Source organism: Plectropomus leopardus, chromosome 17, assembly GCF_026936395.1.
Source record: "Plectropomus leopardus strain MGB_pleo_1.0 chromosome 17, ASM2693639v1, whole genome shotgun sequence".
In the NCBI taxonomy this organism is placed as follows: domain Eukaryota; kingdom Metazoa; phylum Chordata; class Actinopteri; order Perciformes; family Serranidae; genus Plectropomus; species Plectropomus leopardus.
In genome coordinates, this window is record NC_142192.1 from 34,199,662 (window position 1) to 34,214,872 (window position 15,211).

General features: G+C 43.3%; 2 protein-coding genes across 4 annotated transcripts in view; both read left to right on the forward strand.

The window, feature by feature from the left end:
* The first annotated feature begins 51 nt into the window (after nucleotides 1-51).
* LOC148186757 (uncharacterized) lies at nucleotides 52-7,345 on the forward strand. Its single transcript, XM_088090629.1, is given in 2 exon segments — nucleotides 52-139; nucleotides 2,630-7,345. Coding segments are annotated over 2 exon segments (3,339 nt in total). The 5' UTR covers nucleotides 52-66; the 3' UTR covers nucleotides 5,896-7,345.
* A 60-nt stretch (nucleotides 7,346-7,405) lies between these two features.
* The window catches only part of LOC121964274 (uncharacterized), a 34,489-nt gene continuing 26,683 nt past the window's right edge, over nucleotides 7,406-15,211 (forward strand). The window contains exons 1-2 of one of the 3 annotated variants that reach the window (XM_088090619.1): nucleotides 7,406-7,607; nucleotides 10,770-14,923. In XM_088090619.1, coding sequence (XP_087946745.1) covers nucleotides 7,544-7,607; nucleotides 10,770-14,734 — 4,029 coding nt within the window. In that variant the 5' untranslated portion in view covers nucleotides 7,406-7,543 and the 3' untranslated portion in view covers nucleotides 14,735-14,923. Of the gene's footprint in view, nucleotides 7,608-10,769; nucleotides 14,924-15,211 lie in introns of those variants that run through there. The other 2 variants (XM_088090625.1, XM_088090622.1) reach the window with 2 other exon arrangements.

A 15,211-nucleotide genomic window follows, 5' to 3' on the forward strand; every position in this document is an offset into this window, starting at 1 on the left:
TGAGCAGCTCCTGTGCCCCGGAAGCAGTATTCTTCCCTGTCTCTAACTTGACAAAGTTTTATCAAGATGTCGAGCAGTAACGATCAACGAAAACCACTGAACGCAGATTTCAGTCCTCAGCCTCGGTCCCACAGATCAGGTCTGTCCAGAAACGTTCAGTCAGTTGCTCCTTTTACACCGTGAGGCGGAATCTCGCGCCGCTCTGTGGAGAAGGTGCGACGGATCACCGGCTGCTAACGGCTAACGAGAGTTAGCTCTCCTCCTGCAGATTGTTTTATCCAATTATTGATATTATTATTATTATTATAATTTTTTTGTTTTTGGACCAGTGCTTGCATATGAAATATTACAAGCCAGAAACATATAAACGTGTACATCTTCAGTCAAATGAAATGAAATGAAGTATTGAAATCGTAGAAATCAAAATGATATTATGATACAATAGACGATGGGATCAGGAACAGCAAGGACAATAAAGAGACATTATACAGCTCATTCAGGGACTGATTATCTTTAGAAAGTGTCTTCATGGAAGTTTTTATTCTTCAAATAACTTGTGGAGGGATGGCTGTTGACTAGTTTCCATTTGTATTTATGTATATGATATTAACCCAGATCATATTTATTTATTATCATATTTACCACTTTTAGATCTCCTCCTGCTAATCCATTGTTTGAAGGACCAGGTTACGCAAGGAGAAACTGTGATGCCCAAAAACTGTGATTAATCCGGACAGTTTTCTGAGGGTATATAAAAGTAGAATTGTCCTATAGATGCATTTCTCTATTATTGTTTTGGTCATTGTTTTCCTTTGTTGGCAATCTCTATGTTTTCTAAGTTCACTTAAACATTCAATATTAAATCGTATTACTTTAATACTTTAATAATTTACTATTTGCATCAGTCACTTAGATGTGCTGTCATATGTCACTGCGGCGTCTGTCAGCTGTCCATCAGCCAGAGGCCCTGTCCCTGCACATGCTGAGAGCTACACATTTCCCAACATGCCCTGGGTCTTGCAGTAGGTGGAGAACAGCTGCAGCAAGTAGCTCTAAAATCTGTAGTTGCCTCAATCTCTCAAGATTATCACCGTCCACTTTTGTGTGACATCAGAGCAAGTCGCAATGAGGCATTGATCTCCGGTGATTCTGCACAGGTGCACAATAACGATCCTTTCTATTCTTTAATTAATAATCTGTTTTCTTTGATTACAGTGATGAACCAAACACCAGTTTACAGTGTGACAAACAAATCTTGAACGCCACAACGGTCAAAAACCCTTAGTCCTTCTGGGTCAAACACCTGACATCAACAATGACCTTCCTACAATCACTCCTGAGCCCAAGATGCCAGCACAGATGGCATACACAGTGAATAACAACTAAGGTCTGGTTAGTTAAAGCACATTTTTGGCTCCTACACACCGGCCCCTGATTGTTAATGGCTGGCAGACACAATAATTCAAACAAAATACAACAAAAATGAATTGACAGCCAAGTTCAGTCCAAACAAATCTACCCTCCATTCAGCAAACAATTTTGTCATTTGCCTTTCTATGATGTTGGCTCTATTCTGTATTTTGACAGAACAAACAAGCCCCTGTTTGTCTCCCAAAACCTCCAGAACCAAGAACCCAGAGTAGCTGAAGAATCCATTATTACCACAATATCTCAACCAAACTCCTTTTCTACTGGTTTTACTTTGCCTCTCTCAGAGCATGGGTATGTACTTTTATATCCACCTTGACCAGAAGTGTTCTGAGAGGCGCTGAACTTGCCTTCATCTTCTTGAAACATACTAGTCGTGAGGATCAAACACTGCTTGATGGGGCGGCCTCTCACCCTCTAGAGTGTGCGCCCCATATGCTGACGCCTTTGCAGCAGCCTGGTTTTGATTCCAGCCTGTGGCCCTTTGCTGCATGTCATTCAACAATAAGAAAAGAAGAAAAGAATAGGTGGCTTGGCGTGAAGGGCTCCAGGTCGCTGGGAATATTTGTGAGCTTTGGTCAGTCATTTACAATGGTCCCCGCTCTAAAGAAAACTGTATGAAGTCCATCATCATCCAACTTCTGCTGATGTAGGACAAAGCTAAAGCTTTTCTCACCATAATTTGTTCCCACACACCCACATGGTTTAAACCTCCAGCGGATTCCAACCTGTGACAGAACTCCTTGATTTCATTCTGACTCGAAGGAGAAAGAGTCTCCTGCTCTCTTTCTGCCCCAGTGAAGTTGGTACTTGTCCTCTACTGCTGATTAATTTCTGCAAAGCATTGACGAATGCATCTGTTTCCAGTGAAGCTGCCTGCAGATGGATGGCCGTACATGTAAATATAACTTCATATCGCTTACAGGTTGAGATCTGATATATTGTTACGTCCCTACACAAGTCTGCAGCATTGTGATCAGAGACGGCTGAGTGAACACTGTGAAGCTGTTTGATGCTTCGTGATCTGTAATCTAACTAGGGGCAGGTTCAAGGCAAGCTAGAGCCAGCCCTTCCTGTAAGCTTCATCAAGTGAACTCTTAGTGATCTGATGGAGTTTAACAAGGAGTTTTTTGAGTCAAGATTTACATGATTGACAGCATTTCTCTGTAACATCTTTGTGTATGTTTCCTGTTTCCTGCAGATGTCCAGCAGCTGTTGGTGGTTAAAGAAGAGGTTCCACCCTCCAGTGTGGACCAGGAGGACCCAGAGCCCCCACACATTAAAGAGGAGCAGGAGGACCCAGAGCCCCCACACATTAAAGAGGAGCAGGAGGACCCAGAGCCCCCACACATTAAAGAGGATCAGGAGGACCCAGAGCCCCCCCACATTAAAGAGGAGCAGGAGGACCCAGAGCCCCCACACATTAAAGAGGACCAGGAGGACCCAGAGCCCCCACACATTAAAGAGGAGCAGGAGGACCCAGAGCCCCCACACATTAAAGAGGAGCAGGAGAACCGAGAGCCCACACACATTAAAGAGGAGCAGGAGGACCCAGAGCCCCCACACATTAAAGAGGAGCAGGAGGAGCTGTGGAGCAGTCAGGAGGGAGAGCAGCTTCAAGGTCTGGAGGAGGCTGATATCACCAAGTTCCCATTCACTCCTGTCCCTGTGAAGAGTGAAGATGATGAAGAGAAACCTCAGTCCTCACAGCTTCATCAAAGACTAACTGAACAGATGGAAACAGAAGCTGATGAAGAGGACTGTGGAGGACCAGAACCAGACAGGAACTCACATCCAGATACACATTTACAACCAGAGACTGAGGACAAGACTGGAGACTCTTCTGAACCTGAGACTGAGGACAGTGATGATTGGAGGGAGACCAGAGAACCTCAGTCAGGTTTAAACTCTCTGAAAAATGATCAAGTCAGTGAAAAACCGTTCAGCTGCTCTGAGTGTGGAAAGAGATTTGGAACCAAGACGTGTCTGAAGAGACACATGAGAACTCATACAGGAGAGAAACCATTCAGCTGCTCAGTGTGTGATAAAGCATTCAATGACAGTGGAAATCTGACACTGCACATTAAAACTCATACAGGAAAGAAACCATTCAATTGCTCAGATTGTGGGAAAAGATTTTTGTGCAAGGTATATCTGAAGAGACACATGTCAACTCATACAGGAGAAAAACCATTTCATTGCTCATTGTGTGGTAAAGGATTTTTGTGCGAGTCACATCTGAGGAGACATGTGACAATTCATACAGGAGATAAACCATTCAAATGCACAGTGTGTGGTAAAGCGTTCAGTGAACGTAGAAAACTGAAGTTACACTTAATAACTCATACAGGAGAGAAGCCATTCAATTGTTCAGTGTGTGGTAAAGATTTCAGTGAGAGTCGAAAACTGAAGTTACACATTATAGCTCATACTGGAGAAAAACCATTCAGTTGCTCAGTATGTGAGACAAGATTTTTGTGCAAAGCATATCTGGCAAGACATATGAAAACTCATTTAGGAAAAAAAGCGTTTAGTTGCTTAATCTGTGATAAAAATTTTTTGTACAGGTCAGGTCTGAAAGGACATATGACATCGCACACAGGAGAGAAACCATTCAGTTGCTCCGTGTGTAATAAAGCTTTCAGTCAAAGTGGACAACTGAAGCTACACATGAAAATTCACACTGGAGAGGAATCGATTAGCTGCTCAGTGTGTAATAAAACCTTTTTGTGCAAGGCATCTCTGATGCGGCACATGAGAACGCATTCAGGAGAGAAACCGTTCAGTTGCTCATTGTGTGGTAAAGCTTACTGTGAAAGTGGAAAACTGAAGCTACACATGAAAACTCACACTGGGGAGGAACCATTCAGGTGCTCATTGTGTGATAAAAGATTTTTAGCCAAGGCACATCTGATAGGGCACATGACAATTCATACAGGAGAGAAACCTTTTAGCTGTTCATTGTGTGGTAAAGCTTTTAGTGAAAAGCGAACATTGATGATTCACATGAGAATTCATACAGGAGAGAAACCTTTTATTTGCATAGTTTGTAAAAAATCCTTTAGACACAGTGCAAGTTTACCCAAACACATGAAAACTCACAAAGGAGACAACAGCTTCAGCTGCAGTGTTTGTGACCAAAGATTCACTTTGTATGAACGTCTCAGAGACCATCAGTGTGTCGGTGGTCAGTCCTCACAGCTTCATCAGACTCAAACTGAGGAGAACAGAGAGGCAGAGCCTCCAGCCAGCAGCTCAACTCAACACATGGAAACAGAAGCTGATGGAGAGGACTGTGGAGGACCAGAACCAGCCAGGAACTCACATCCAGATACACATTTACAACCAGAGACTGAGGACAAGACTGGAGACTCTTCTGAACCTGAGACTGATGACAGTGGTGATTGGAGGGAGACCAGAGAACCTCAGTCAGGTTTAAACTCTCTGAAAAATGATCAAGTCCCTGTCAGTGAGAAACCATTCAGCTGCTCTGAATGTGGGAAAAGCTATGGTCGCAAGGACAATATGCAGCAACACATGAAAACTCATACAGGAGAGAAACCATTTAGCTGCCTAGTCTGTAATAAATCTTTTTCACGAAGTGAAAATTTACAGAAACATGTAAAAATCCACACAGGAGAAAAACCATTTAATTGTTCAATCTGTAAGAAATATTTTACACAGAAGGAAAATTTGCAGTTGCACATGAAAATCCACACAGGAGAGAAACCTTTCAGCTGCTCAGTCTGCAAGAAATCCTTTACACAAAATGGAAATCTACAGTTACACATGAAAATTCATACAGGGGAGAAACCTTTTAGTTGCTCTGAATGTGGGAAAAGCTATGGCCGCAAGGACCATCTGCAGGAACACATGAGAACTCATACAGGAGAGAAAGCGTATAGCTGCTCTGAGTGTGGACAAAGCTATGGCCGCAAGGACCATCTGCAGGAACACATGAGAACTCATACAGGAGAAAAACCATTTAGCTGCTCCGTCTGTAAGAAATCTTTCGCACGGAGTGGAAATTTACAAAGACACATGAAAATCCACACAGGACAGAAACCCTTCAGTTGCTCAGTGTGCAAGAAACTTTTTACACAAAATGGCAATTTACAGTTACACATGAAAATTCACACAGGAGAGAAACCGTTCAGTTGCTCAGTGTGTGGTAAAAGTTTCCCTCGCAAGGACAAGTTAGTTCAACACATGAGCATCCACACAGGAGAGAAACGTTTTATCTGCAGTGTTTGTGACCAAAGATTTGCCTGGCTATATCAGCTTAGAAAACATCAATGTGTCGGTGGTCAGTCCTCACAGCCTCACCTGACTTAAACTTGGGAGAACAGAGAGGCAGAGCCTCCAGCCAGCAGCTCAACTCAACAGATGGAAACAGAACCTGATGGAGAGGACTGTGGAGGACCAGAACCAGCCAGGAACTCACATCCAGATACACATTTACAGTGAATTACTAAAGATGTATACCTTCCTCATGCTCGGATGGGGATCAACTTTTACAGAACCTGAGCCTGACCTCAGTGTGTCCTTACCTGCTCTTCAGTGGAACATGATTTTAGGGCTTCAACAACAGGGTGAGAGTGTAAAACAGTCTGCCTGTCTTTGGATTCATGGCTGTGGGAATCCCTGGACCTGGACAGGCAGTCTACCTGTGAGAAGACTTTGATAAGAGCCTGGTGGACCACTGGGACGCTGTCCGTCCACTCTTCAAATAGTAATTTTCTCTCAACTGAAGAGGCTTGTGTATAAAATACAATGTATTTTTGGGTTCTGGTTTTCATCCACAGAAGAGACTGACTGATTCCTCAGCATCATGTTGATAAAATGTTATATTTTGTAATTCTAAAATTATAATCATAATCACATTTTGTAGAGCTAACACAAATTCCTAAAAGTTTAGATTGTTATCAACAGTCTACACCAAAGGTTCCACCAACTCAAACGCGGTTGCCGACCAAGAACTCCCATCATGGCATCAGCGCTCACTGATAGCAGTGATACCCCCTGCAGGACAAAGCACCAAGAAACACTCCGAAAACTGTTCAGGAACGACCTGAGGAACTTGACAAAGAGCTGAAGGCTTTGGCCTGGCCTCCAAATCTCCTAGATCAAAAGCATCTGTGGGAAGTGCTGGTACCACATCTCACAACCCACAGGACTCAAGTATCTGCTGCCAACGCCCCAGTGCCAGACACCACAGGACACCCCCCAGAGGTCCTGTGTCCAGGCCTCAGCAGGTAACCTCTTGGTCACTACCTCTAACAAATACTTGATCTGGCCTCCAAATTCTCCAGATCCCGATCTGATCGAGTATTTGTGGAATCCACAGAGGGGCCTTCTTGGATTAGACTTGTCTCCGAGCCACTGAGGCCTGGACACAGGACCTCTGAGGGTGTCCTGTGGTGTTTGGCACTGGGGCAGTGAATACGTAGAGTCCTGTAGCTTGAGATGCTTCGTCAGATTGAGATTCTGGGGAATTCGAAGGTCAGGCCGAAGCCTTGAGCTCTTTGTCAAGTTGTGTGGTGTGACCAGCACATTTATCTTTGTGCATATCTCAGGACAACAGGGTGAACTGATTTATGCCCTTTGCTTTTCATCCTTCCCCCTCATGACTCTATTATTTTTCCAGATTCAGGGACTTTGATTTGGTTTCAGTTTTATAGGACCTTCAATGGATAAACCAGCTGGAGCGACCATTACAAGCTGGTCTGACCAGCTAAACCATTGTAAATTATGCCAAAACACACCTGAAACCTTAGACCTCAAACAAGCTCCTGAACTGGTCAGGCTGTTTTTTCTGCAGAGTTAGCAGTGTGTTGCTAATGTCATGTATCACTTGTTTGCATACAGATTTATTAATTTACTTAATAAGAATGAAAATTAAAGGAGATTGAATTGTTATAGTTTCCAGAGATCTTTTATATACTTTTTGGCAATGACCGCTTCCCTATTTTATTTTGAAGGCCACCCCGGCAGTGTTGGTGTGTACTTCCGCCGGTGTGACGGTGATCTCGGTTAGCAGAGTGAACCGTTAGCTGGATCTGAATAACGGCAGAAAAACAAACCGTCAGAGTTTAGTTCAGTAACCGGAGCAGAGATGGACCGACACCGGAAACTGCTGCTGCACGAGGCTTCAAACCCGAGAAGAAGAAGAAGAAGAGGTTTGTTTTCTTCCTGCTAACGATGCTAAGCTAACGTTAGCTGTTAGCCGCAGCTAGCTTCAGTATGAACCTTTATTGTTTGATTGTTTACTAGAACCAGTGGAGGAAAGTAACGGAGTACATTTACTCGAGTACTGCAGTAAACCGTTGCGGGCCTTTCCTCGGAGTATTTGCAGTTTGTTTCTCTGACAGCTTCAGTTGATGAAATATGATTCATAGTTTCATACAAAAGTCTGCAGAAGTGTAAATCAGCTTCAATTGTAAGTCTTTTATTTTCTTATGGTTTACACAGTGTTAAAATGTCACAGGAAACAAAGAACAGAGGAAATAAATCTTCAGAAAACATCAGTACGATCCCTTCATAGAAATCTCATAGAAAATCATAAAAAAAGTCATGCTTTTTTTTAGGGGCCATGGAGTTGAAAAATAGAAAAGTATAGAGAAAAAGTATCCAGGATTTGAGGCTGGCTCCTCAAATAATCCTCTATCTATGCGCCGCTGTCGACATAAAATAAGAGCTTTCACAAATATATAAATTAGTGTATTATTATAGATATACTTACCCAGCACTAAATAAAGTCATTAAAATAAACTCCACCTTTACCAGCTCTAATATTAAGCACATCAGTAATCATAATACAGTAATATGTTCTCAAAGGCGCTGACTGGCTCCAGTAGCCTCAAATTTATGCTCTACATTTATTTTAGTTGTACTTCTGGTGTTAAGTAATAACAATAGCAATATATGTGCAATATTTTGGTATAGGGCATTGTGTAATATCTGCTGTAGGGTCGATGAATTGACTTTTGCGGAGTATGTGTGCATTTCATAGTGTTGTGTGTGCTTTCATTAGGTGTAGGGCATTTGTGCAATCATCTTGTTTGGCATGTTAGTGTAATTACCATCCATTTAATTTAGGGCATTGTGTAATACTCTTATGGTGTATGGACTGGTGGGTACACTGTGTGTTAATTGTAGTCTGATTGTATGTGTTCTAGATTGTGTTGCCTGTGTTCTCTTGTCCTAATGTGGATCTAAGGAAGTTACTGTGTGTTAATTGTAGATTGTTTGTATATTTGTATGGCTATGTGGCCTGGGTCTCTCGGTTGTCCAAGACAAATTTCTCCTAAGGGAGACAAGAAAGGCTAATCTTAACTTATCTTAACAATGGTAACATGGCTTTAAGACTCTCATTGAGATTGAGAAATCCACTTGTCACTTTTGGCCATTCAAAGTTTTTCAATGTAAATATCAGCGTAAACATCTAAGAAAAAGGATGGAGAAGACAGACACCAGGTAGGATTCCCTTTATCTTGTCCATGTTAGCATCCACATCCACAAATCTGCATTGTTGAGGAATGTTGAACATGGACCACATGGATTTCATGTTCCCAGCCTCCTCCGGGATGAATGGAAAACTCTCCTGGAGGTCAGAGTTGAAGACCTCGCGGACAGGAGCCTTGACCAGAAGTTCCCAGTTCACCCTCACTGCACGTTTGGTTTACCGGGTCTGTCTGGCAGCCTCCCCTGCCATCTGATCTGACCCGCCACCAGGTGGTGATCAGCTGACACCTGTGCTCCTTTCTTGTCCAGCTGTCCAAAACATCTGATGATTCAACCGCAAAGTCGATCTTCGATCTTTGGCCTCGGATGTTCTGGTACCCAGTACCTCTATGAACCTCCCTATACTCAAACACACTGTTAGTTATGATGAGCACAGAAGACCAACAATAAAACTCCACTTGAATTCAGATCAGACAGGCTGTTCCTCCAAATGACCGGTGACAGGTATCTTCATTGTTACCCACATGAGGGTTGAAGTCCCCCAGAATGACCATAGAAGGACCAATCTGTACCTGGTAATCACCAGATCACTCCAAAAAGCTGGGTACTGGTATAAGCACAAACAACGATCAGAGACCTTTCAGCAACCCGCAGTCTCAATGAAGCGCCCCTCTCATTCCCAGGGGACTCAGCACTTAGCAGGGGGGCTTGAGAGAATCCCAACACCTACCTGGAGCCTCTCACCCTGGGCAACTCAGGAATAGGTGAAAGTCAAGTGCCTCTCCAGGAGTTTGGTTCCAGAACAGGCGCCGTGCATAGAGGTGAGTACAACTATGTCTAGTTGGTACAGCTCAGCCTCCTGCACCAGCTACGGTTCCTTTTCCGCCAGAGAAGTGATACTCCTCCTCCCTATAGCTAATCCGCAAAGGCAAGAGTCAGTACACCTGGGTCCTAAATCCGTCCTGATTTCTGGCCAATGTATCTGGCCCAGATGCCTGTCCCTGCAGGTGGTGGATCCACAGGGTGGCTACTCCATGTCATTTACTCAGGCTGAACCTGAGAGGGCCCCCCCATGACCCAGGCCCAGCCACCAGATGTTCCAAGGGATACCACCAACCATGGGAGAGACGTTAGAGCAGGGACTTATTGGTGGTTTTCTACTTGGTTACACTGGCTTTACCCGTAAACTCTGGCTCTTTACCTGAACCCAACAAGCCCCAGTGAGCAAAGCATGCATGCATGCATGGAGAGCCTTTAATGTCACCAGTGAAGGTCTGCAAAGTCATCTGTGCCTGTGTGGTCCTCAGTAACATGGCAAAATATGAGCCAAGTAGTCAGAACCATTATGTGTTGGTTAGCTGTGTCATGTCTGAAGAATCGTTATCAGTGCTCTTAAGTGAATCTGTGGTTCTACTGAGAATGATCTAATGATCCTAACCCTAACTCTTTCTACACATTAGGACACTTATTCTTATGTTTCCATTGTCAAAAGTTGTGGATGGTACCAACTGAACTGCTCGTAACACCATCCCAACCCATGGTGTAATTTTGGGCCGCAAAACCTTTAAATGTCACCACTATTAGCTGTGCTGACACTGCTAACAGTACTAACATAGTGAATGCTTAAGAGGGGTATGTGGCTAAAAGTTAAGCTGAGTAATAACGGGGTGACTTGGAGAAAAGAACAAGTACATCAAAAGTGTACTTTACAATGGTACTTGAGTAAATGTAATCAGTTACTTTCCCCAAAAGGAACCATCTCACAAACATTATTCTATGTCACTAATGATGGCTCAAAGCACCACTGAGCAACTTTAACATAAAAAAAGTGTTAACAGAGGTTTGTTTCCTTTAACAGCTGCCTATCTGTGTTTCAGATTTACCTTCAGATATTCAAAAAGTGATCATTGGTGAAGAGGAGCAGCAGATGGACCCAGAGCCTCCACACATTAAAGAAGAGCAGGAGGATCCAGAGCCCCCACACATTAAAGAGGACCACGAGGACCCAGAGCCCCCACACATTAAAGAGGAGCAGGAGGATCCAGAGACCCCACACATTAAAGAGGAGCAGGAGGAGCTGTGGAGCAGTCAGGAGGGAGAGCAGCTTCAAGGTCTGGAGGAGGCTGATATCACCAAGTTCCCATTCACTCCTGTCCCTGTGAAGAGTGAAGATGATGAAGAGAAACCTCAGTCCTCACAGCTTCATCAAAGACTAACTGAACAGATGGAAACAGAAGCTGATGGAGAGGACTGTGGAGGACCAGAACCAGACAGGGACTCACATCCAGATACACATTTACAACCAGAGACTGAGGACAAGACTGGAGACTCTTCTGTTGCTCAGATTGAAGTCAGTGTTGATGATTGCAAGGAGATCAGAGAACCTCATTCTGGTATAAAGTCTCTGAAAAGTAGCAAAGCTTGTCTCAATGAAATGAGACCTAGTGCTCGTGAGAAACCATTCAGCTGTTCTGAGTGTGGGAAAAAATTTGGCACCAAGACACACCTGAACATACACAGGAGAACTCATACAGGAGAAAAACCTTTCAGCTGTTCAGTGTGTGGTAAAGCGTTCAGTGAAAATGGAAAACTGAAGCTACACATGAAAACTCATACTGGAGAGGAACTGTTTAACTGCTCAGTGTGTGGGAAAATATTTTTGTGCATGGCATATCTAAAGAGACACATGACAACCCATACAGGAGAAAAGCCATTTAAATGCTCAGTGTGTAGTAAAGCATTTTCATGCAGGTCACATCTGAAGAGGCATATGACAACTCATACAGGAGAGAAGACATTCAATTGCTCTGTGTGTGGTAAAGCTTTCAGTGAAAGTAGAGGACTAAAAGTACACATTAGAACTCATACACAAAAGAAACTATTCAATTGTTCAGTGTGTGATAAAACTTTTAGTGAAACTGGAATGCTGATGATACATATGAGAGCCCATACAGGAGAGAAACCGTTTAATTGCTCAGTTTGTGAAAAAACGTTTTTGTGCAAAGCATATCTGGCAAGACATATGAAAACTCATATAGGAAAGAAACCATTTAGTTGCTCAGTGTGCGAAAAAAGATTTTTTTACAGGTATGATCTGAAGAGACATATGACATTTCATACAGGAGAGAAACCTTTCAGCTGCTCCATGTGTAATAAAGCTTTTAGTCAAAGTGGAAAGCTGAAGTTACATATGAAAACTCACACTGGAGAGGAGTCGTTTAGCTGCTCAGTGTGTGATAAAAGATTTTTATGCAAGGCATATCTGAAAAGGCACATGACAACTCATACAGGAGAGAAACCTTTTAGCTGCTCAGTATGCGGAAGGGCGTTCAGTGAAAGTAGAATACTGACGTTACACATGAAGACTCATACTGGAGAGGAGCCATTTAGCTGCTCAGTTTGTAATAAAAGGTTTTTATGCAAGGCACATCTGATGAGGCACATGACAACTCATACAGGAGAGAAACCATTCAGCTGCTCATTGTGTGGTAAAGCTTTTAGTGAAAGAGGAAGTCTAAAGATCCATATGAGAATTCATACAGGAGAGAAACCTTTCAGCTGCACAGTTTGTAAGAAATCATTTAGGCACAGTGCAAGTTTACCCACACACATGAAAACCCACAAAGGAGAAAACAGCTTCAGCTGCAGTGTTTGTGACCAAAGATTCACTTTGTATGAACGTCTCAGAGACCATCAGTGTGTCGGTGGTCAGTCCTCACAGCTTCATCAGACTCAAACTGAGGAGAACAGAGAGGCAGAGCCTCCAGCCAGCAGCTCAACTCAACACATGGAAACAGAAGCTGATGGAGAGGACTGTGGAGGACCAGAACCAGCCAGGAACTCACATCCAGATACACATTTACAACCAGACACTGAGGACAAGACTGGAGACTCTTCTGAACCTGAGACTGATAACGATGATGATTGGAAGGAGACCAGAGAACCTCAGTCAGGTTTAAACTCTCTGAAAAATGATCAAGTTCCTGTCAGTGAGAAACCATTCAGCTGCTCTGAATGTGGGAAAAGCTATGGTCGCAAGGACAATATGCAGCAACACATGAAAACTCATACAGGAGAGAAACCATTTAGCTGCCTAGTCTGTAATAAATCTTTTTCACGAAGTGGAAATTTACAGAAACATGTAAAAATCCACACAGGAGAGAAACCATTTAATTGTTCAATCTGTAAGAAATATTTTACACAGAAGGAAAATTTGCAGTTGCACATGAAAATCCACACAGGAGAGAAACCTTTCAGCTGCTCAGTCTGCAAGAAATCCTTTACACAAAATGGAAATCTACAGTTACACATGAAAATTCATACAGGGGAGAAACCTTTTAGTTGCTCTGAATGTGGGAAAAGATTTGGCTTCAAGTCAAATTTGAAGAGTCACATGTTTACTCATACTGGAGAGAAACCATTTAGTTGCTTAGTGTGTGGTAAAAGTTTCCCTCGCAAGGACAATGTACTACAACACATGAGCATTCACACAGGAGAGAAACGATTCAGCTGCAGTGTTTGTAACAGAAGATTTATTTGGCTTTATCAGCTCAGACACCATCAGTGTGTCGATCGTGAGTCCTCACAGCTTCATCAAACTCAAACTGACACCAGCGAAGCACAGCCTCCAGCCAGCAGCTCAGCTCAACAAATAGAAACAGGAGCTGATGGAGAGGACTGTGGAGGACCAGAACCAGCCAGGAACTCACATCCAGAAATACATTTACAACCAGATACTGAGGACAAGACTGGAGACTCTTCTGAACCTGAGACGGATGACAGTGATGATTGGAGGGAGACCAGTGGAGGTCTGAAACCAAAGGTCTTACAGAGTGCTAAAACATTTAACAGTTACCTTTTGAAGATCCACAAAAGAAATCACACAGGAGAGAAACAGTTCACAGAAGGAGAAATTCTGAGCCAATGCAATGTGGTCCATGAAGAGAAACACAGGGGGTCAAAGCAGGAGGACCCAGAGCCCCCAGACATTAAAGAGGAGCAGGAGGACCCAGAGCCCCCACACATTAAAGAGGACCAGGAGGACCCAGAGCCCCCACACATTAAAGAGGAGCAGGAGGACCCAGAGCCCCCACACATTAAAGAGGAGCAGGAGGAGCTGTGGAGCAGTCAGGAGGGAGAGCAGCTTCAAGGTCTGGAGGAGGCTGATATCACCAAGTTCCCATTCACTCCTGTCCCTGTGAAGAGTGAAGATGATGAAGAGAAACCTCAGTCCTCACAGCTTCATCAAAGACTAACTGAACAGATGGAAACAGAAGCTGATGGAGAGGACTGTGGAGGACCAGAACCAGACAGGAACTCACATCCAGATACACATTTACAGCCAGTTTGTGAAGACAATTTTATGGACTCTGAGACTAGAGTCAGTGATGATAACTGGAAGGAGACTAGGCAACCTCAGTCAGGTTTAAACTCTCCGAAAAATGACAAAGTGCCTGTCAGTGAGAAACCATTCAGTTGCTCCGAGTGTGGGAAAAGATTTGGCTTCAAGGGAAACCTGAAGAAACACATGATGATGCATTCAGGAGAGAAACCATTCAGTTGCTCAATGTGTGATAAAAGATTTATAAGGAAGGTGCAGCTGACCCAGCACATGACGCATCACACAGGAGAGAAGCCATTCAGCTGCAATATTTGTAACAAAAGGTTTGCCTGGCGTTCACAAGTCAACCGACATAAATGTGTCGGTCGCCAGTCCACACAGCTTCATCAGACTCAAACTGAAGAGTCCAGAGAGGCAGAACCTTCAGCCAGCAGTTCAACTGAACAGATCTATACAACATCTTATATCGGCAACAATGTGGATTTCACAGAAACTGCTTGAGTAATTGTCATTTTTCAACATATTGATAAGATCACATCAGATCTGTTGCTGCTATTCCGCAGGTTAGACCCAGCACTGCAGCTGGACACCAAACCAGACGCTGAGGGTTTCTCCTACCCTTATGCTTGTGATTTGAAATCTGTTCCAGGACTTGTGTTCTGTCTATTAAATATGTGTACTTGCATTATACTTTATTGTTTTCACTCTGTTTTTTAAGGATATGTTTTAGCCATAGTCATATTATTCTACTGTCACCTCCAATATGTCAGAGTGAAATGGTCTGTAAGTTTGAATGTAAATGTTCTAAATTCTTTGTCTCTTTGCCATTTCACATTGCTGCTGCCTCACCTGACAGGAATTCTCTCCTGCACCTTGTGGTTGTCTTTAAATCAGTTGGTGAGTACCAGTCATCTGAGTCATTGTAATGCTAAGTCCTACATCATAGGCAACTGGACTTACTTGACTTTTTAGGGTTCT